Source organism: Euprymna scolopes, chromosome 36, assembly GCF_053919585.1.
Source record: "Euprymna scolopes isolate OS-2025 chromosome 36, ASM5391958v1, whole genome shotgun sequence".
Classification (NCBI taxonomy): domain Eukaryota; kingdom Metazoa; phylum Mollusca; class Cephalopoda; order Sepiida; family Sepiolidae; genus Euprymna; species Euprymna scolopes.
The window spans coordinates 12,017,646-12,024,280 of record NC_136517.1 but is presented as its reverse complement, the minus strand read 5'-3'; the positions used below and the strand labels follow the sequence as shown (position 1 = coordinate 12,024,280).

The 6,635-nt window shown below is 39.2% G+C and overlaps 1 protein-coding gene across 1 annotated transcript; it reads left to right on the top strand.

The window, feature by feature from the left end:
• Positions 1–5,268: 5,268 nt before the first annotated feature.
• On the top strand, positions 5,269–6,513 carry LOC145260196 (adenosine receptor A3-like). Its single transcript, XM_080118020.1, has one exon. The coding sequence runs from the start codon at positions 5,269–5,271 to the stop codon at positions 6,511–6,513; it is 1,245 nt and encodes a 414-aa protein (XP_079974146.1).
• The last annotated feature ends 122 nt before the right edge of the window (positions 6,514–6,635 follow it).

The window sequence follows — 6,635 nt, the reverse complement described above, 5'->3', positions numbered from 1 at the left end:
CTCGGAAAGCAAGATTCATTAAGGCATTTGTTGTAGAGTTTGGAGAGAACTGGAGCTACTTCGGCTGAGCACTTTTTTAATAGCACAGCTGGGATGAGGTCGGGTCCACATGCTTTGGAAGTGTCAAGGTTTTTTATGATAGCATGCACCTGAGCAGGGGTGATTATCAGATCGTCTAGCGTGGCGTCTGTCCGCATAGGAAATTGAGGTAGGGGGTGGTTTAGAGGGTCCAGTGTGGAGTTTGAGGCAAACCGACTGGCAAGCATGTTAGCCTTCCCGGTTGCTGAGCAAAGAACCTCGTGATTGTTGGTTAGTGGGGGAATTGTTGATTGCCCATTATTTACTACACTGTTGTAGATTTTCCAGAAGTCACGAGTTCCTAATTTTTGTGCTTCGATGCGTTTTTTAGTGGTTTCTGTAAATTCCCTCTTAGCTGTCGCTATTTCTTTCTTAACGTTACTTCTAGCTCCTATGTACTTCTGTCTGTTTGAACTGGACTTATGTCGGTTAAACCTGCGGAATGCATGCTTTTGAGCAATGGCAGTTGCACAAGTCGAAGTAAACCATTGGGGAGAGTGGGGCTTGCTATAGAATTTCCGCATGGGAACATGCGCTTCGATTGCAGTTTTGAACCATTCAGTGGTCTCGGTTGCACACTGTTCAGCAGGAAAAGAAAAAATATTTCCCCATGGGGCGTCTCTGATAAGATCTCTGATAGCTTCCCAGTCAGCCTTTTTATAATATCTCGTTGTTTTGAGCACTGGCTCTTCAGTTTTGGGTCTAGAGTTTAGGGCGATTTCAACCATTATCACCGCATGATCAGCGTTCCCAAGTGGGCTGTCGGCTTTCGTTACACAATCATCAGGAACTGTGGTCAAAAACAGATCTAATAGTGATGCGTGTTGTTCTTCCTGATCAGGGAAGCGGGTTGGAAAAGTAACAATTTGCGATAGGGAGTGAGATACAGAGAAGCTATGAGTTGCGCTGCCTGCTGCATCTGTGTAAGTAGAGAATCCAAGCCAGTTTTTGTGATGGACATTAAAGTCGCCAAATACATGTACTTTGGCGCTAGTGTCGAAGGAGAGTGCTGTGTCTATGCTGTCAGATACTTTGTTTATTATGGTGCAGTCATGGGTCGAGGGAGAGCGGTAGAGAAAGTAAAAGTAGCTAATGTTGTGTTGCATGATTAGTCTAAAGCACATAAAGGCTTGATCATCCGTTTCTAGGTTTGTTTCTCTAGTCAAGGGAAGGGTATTACGAATGTAAACTCCAAGTCTGTGCATATGTCTGTCAGAGTCCTTACGGCAGAGTGGGAGATATCCAGGCATGTTAAAGTAGTTAGAGGGGATTGAGGAGTGTAGGTTAGTCTCACTTAGTGCTAAGATATCCGGGGTATTTGTTAGGAGAAATGCTTCAACATCAGCTAAATTAGTTCTAAGCCCACGGATATTTGTGAATGCAAGCCTCAAGGGAGGAGGCAAGTTGGATTTGTTTGACCCTAAGCCTGGTTTAAGCTTATTTTTAGATTGTCATCATGTTTTTTAACGAGTTTCAGTTGAGTTAGAACAGGAGGTTATGCAGAATATCACACATGCATCACAAGTAGACCATCAGCTGACCCTCCATCAACTAGGACTGTGGCCTCAGGAAAGCCCACCGGGGATGAGTGCAGGGTCCCTTTTCATGCGCGCCATGGCACTGCAAACATCCCGATATTATTCAACTGTTGATGGAGCAGCCGCTCTAAGCGCTACCAAAGAGTTAGGGCTCCTGTACTACCAGTCGGAAACAGCAGCCAGTAACTGTCAATCCGGTACCCTCAACCCATCAGAGGAAGGTCAACCCAATCTAATTGCTCAGGCATATGTGGTACTCAAGCATTCTCAAGTGCCCAGCTTTAGGGGTGGGGTGTGTCGGGAGTGGGGAAACGGCGTTCATTGCCCTAGACAATTTACCCATGCATGGAAAAACAATGAAAACTTGCTGCCTTTCAAAGGTTTTAGAGAAAAGTTATTCATGAGAAGAGGGACCAATATCTAATTCTAATTACTTCTTATTTTTCTAACTTAATCTTAAGATGGTGACATACGAGCAGAGTCTCGAGACAACATTCACTTAGATTCTCTATACACTTTCAGATGCACGTCGCCTCTTTTGCTTCTCGACTGACTAGAAACTTTATTCCCCCGCCACCTGAACACGTGACGGCATCTCCATGTTATATCATTTGACACCTGCATTTCTAGCGGGTTTTATTTAGGGAGCCAACCATTGACTCTCTGCGTCAATCACATCAGCTGCAACTGAGTCTATTTCTCTTTCCCGCCAGATTATCCTTGCATGTACTATATAACCTCCGCGAAATTCATACTAGTTAACACTTTCTCTCCTCTCTCCCTGTTCTAAATGTTTATTTTTCTATCCATCAATCGCGTGCGCATGCACGCACGCACGTACGCTCACACGAATCCGTCTATGCCCAGATTTGATCTCAAAATAGTTGTGTCCATCCTGTTGCTAATAATTAATGCAATAACGACCTCCACCCACCCACCCACACACACACACACACACACACACACAAGCATATGTTCGCATATACGTGCATATACATATTCACACACATACGTACAGATGCACAATAATCTCCTACGGTTACCCTTGTGCGCGCTGGCGTAACATAGATATCGGAGCCGTGTATGATAATTCGGGTTAATCCATTGATAAAGATAGACGTAATCCAAACAGGTGGTTCGATCATCTAAACAAAATTCTAATCACGTGTGAAAAAGAAAAAAGCCGACCTTCCACCAATGCCGAAGCAGGTGAAGTGAGCAACGTTTGGCCGACACTTAGCTCTTGCATTTTAAAAGAGATAAATAAAAAAAAATAAACAAAGAAATAAAAAAAAAGACTCGACAGTAAACGAAGCATTCAGGATCAAGTGCTGTTTGATACACAGTTACATAGATAAGGAAACATTTATATATACATTTTTTTTTTCGTCTTTTTAATCTATTTGAGAATGTCTGGGATTTTGTCTACGGTCGTCTTGGATGAAGGTGTAACAACGCAAATAACTTCGACAACTTCTCCGGTAGTTTAGGCGAAAGAAAGGAAAAGATCTAAAATCTGATTAAAAAAAAAAATAATCAAATCTGATACAAAAACAAAAAAACAGACAAAAACAAAACACAAAAAAAAAAAACAAAAAAAAAACAAACAAACAAAAAAACAACTGGTCGCAAACAGAAACAAACATGGATCAGCAAAACCATGAATGGTACCAACGTAAATACAGATAATAAACTGGTATGGGATAATCTAAAACAATCTATCAACACTTGAAACCTTATGTTTAGACATAAAGACGCGGAAGGAAGACATTGGTACGAATTGTTCACGAATATGTAATAATGGGTGATCTAAAAGCATAGTGAAAATTTCCTATTACTCTTAAGACATTTTATTAAAAAAAAAAAAAAATACAAATATTTACAAAAAAAAAAACACACACACAGAAAACAAAAACAAACATTATAACAAAATGTAATGGTGATTTCGCGCTGAAGTTCTTGCTTTTTGGTTTCGTTTTTTTTTTTTTTCTGTTTGAAGAAAATGTGTTGAAAAAAAAGTTGATTACATATATTTACGATTAACTGGATTAGTGACATTTGGTTTCTGCTTTTCTTCCAATATTTTTTCAGGAATTATATTTTCTTGCTTCATTTTTCGGCCAATATTGACAAAACAAGAGATTTTACCAAAGGAAAAGGAACTGTATATCAAAATGTTCGAAGGAATTTATCTATCCTTGCTTACGAAGATATCTTGTGGATTTTGACATTTTTTGTTGAAGAGCGAGAAAGAAATCGACAGTGTCTGTGGAAATTCCATGTAATTCTACATGATATGTTTTCAAACAGGTACGAAGTTTTAAACCGGAAGTTTGACTGGTAATTACCATTATAAATAAATAAAAGACGCAAATATAAAGGGAGAATAGGAAAACGGTTTTCAAGACAAACAAGTTAAAGAAACAAATAAATAAACAGAATAATAATCACACCACACTACCTTCCCATAACCACCACGAACAACATAGACAACAACAACAACAACAACAATTTCACTTAATTGCATTCCACACGAATTTATTTACCTACGTTTTTTTTAATATATATTTTTTTTTATAAAGTTCTGCCCCCAAAGATATTAAACTCGTTATATTTACAACGATGGTATATTGATTTGGTCCGGATTTCGAATTGATGTCTGAACAACCTTTTTTGAGAAGTTAATTTTTACGTTATTGTTTATATACAATAATTCATAGTTTATATGCATATATCTATTTATCCTTAAACAAATAATCTTTCTTTTAGTTTGACTTTTTGGTATAAATCAGTTTTCAAGCTGGGTATTAGTGTTTGGACGATTAATCGGAATCGGGAATCGAAAAAAATAGAAACTTTGTGAGGTATCGGAATCGGAAAATGTATGCTTACTTTCCGATGCCAAAAAAAAGATTATTTTTATTGTTTTTATTTTTGAAAATGTAATTTACCATTGCTGGTATGAATGTTAAAGTTATAAATATTTATTGATTTTAAAGTAAAACTAACATTTATAGATCATAACGCCCCCTCCCTACCACACACACATGCAAGTTTATTTTTACGTTTGTCAAAATAAATTCATACATTACGTGGGTTTTTACGGTAATCCAAAAATTAAACCAAAAATTCTTTGGCTAAATATTTGGAGATTTTAAAAGAATCGGAAATTATACCTGAATCCGGAATTTAGAATAGAATCAGTAATTGTATTGGAACCAGGAAAAATTTTGAAGTCGTCCCATCACTACTGGGTGAATATTCTTTCATCAAGACTCGATGTTATTTGGCATAAAGTTGGCGGTTCAGTTTTTAATTACAATTTTTGTGTAAAAAAAAATATTACTAGATTTATGCATATTTCACTAAAACAATATATATATATATATAGATAGATAGATATATACATATATATTAAACATCCTTGCCTCCTCATCATTTTATCTGAACGTGCACAAACATTAGTATAACATCATCAAAGCACAACACCGCCAATGACATTTCTGACATTTCTTTTAAACTAAAAGTCTATTAAGCTTATCTATCCAAGCAAACAAACGCCCCCCATATATGTATTATATATTGTAAAGATATTGTGAATATATTGTAAAGATATTGTGAATATATTGTAAAGATATTGTAAAGATACAAAATGTATGCCTACATATTGGAAAACAACACCATCCGCGACGTGACCCCACAAGAGACAAACTGCACTAATGACCCCATGTCAATGGGTCAAGGTAGCGTTTATGTGGCGGTCACCTGGCATATTCTCCTTGGCTCTGTAAGCATGATAATGAACGGGGCCATTTTAGCCGTGGCCGTTTTCATGCATAAAAACAATCTCCAACCAAGCCATTTCTTCATCATCAACCTTGCCCTAACAGACTTTTTCGGCGCCCTCTTCCTGACCATGTTCCATATATGGCGCCTGCTGTCCCCCACCACCGACATCGGCCTGTGCGGCATACTTTTTCTTTCCACGTCTCTCTTCACCGCCGCTTCTGTGTGGAGCATCGCTGTCATCAGTCTGGATCGTTATCGGATGATAGTCCGATACGACACCTACCGGGACACGATGACGCCGATGCGCTGCAAGATGGCTATCGGCTTCGTCTGGTCTATTTCGTCACTGGTCGGCTTCATCCCTTTCATCATAACCTTCAGCTCTTCCCATGTGACTTGTACAGCAGGGCACCCAATTCTACAGGCCAACAAACGCCGCTACGCCTACATCCTGTCGGCTGCCCTTTACTTCAATATTGGCTTCCTTCTCCCCACTGTCATCGTTATACAACATTATTTTTCCATTCTGAAATATGCGTGGAAACGCGAGAAGAAATTCGTATCCACGTTTAAACGGTCGAGTGCTTCTCTCTTCCAAGGAGACCGAAGCAAACGCAGCCTCCTGATGAGTTTAAGGTACTTAAAAACAGCCCGGGTACTCTCGCTTCTCGTCCTGTGCTATATGGTATGTTTCGTGCCCTACTTCATCCAGCAATTCCTGTGGGGGTTGCGCGTATGGAACCCCTGGTGCCCGCCCCTCGTTCTTGAGGTGATCACCCGCTCATTATTAATAAGTAACGCTATGTTCAACCCATTCTTCTACGGCTTCCTGGACCGTTACTTTAGACAGCAATGGCAGGAGTATGTTTGGGGACGATTACCGAGATCCATACAGAAACGCTTGGCACATTACCGGATTTGTTATTCAAAGGAGATCGCCCAGGATATGTCGGACCTTTATCGAGAACAGGAAACGCCAGGAAGCTCTAGTTCAAGCAGACATTCAAGGATTTGTCGGTCGCCCGAAGAGGAAAGCTTGAGTGAAACCGCAAGTAGCCAAGGGAAATTAAATCTGGCTTATTACGCACAGGAAAACGTAGTCATATAAACATTATAAATAAATTATATATGGACCTGATAAAGATATTATTTTTAATAAAGCAAAGCTATCAAGATAGTAAAAGCTCTATACGGTCAAGAGGAGCAATTCATAAATTAAATTAAAGGACG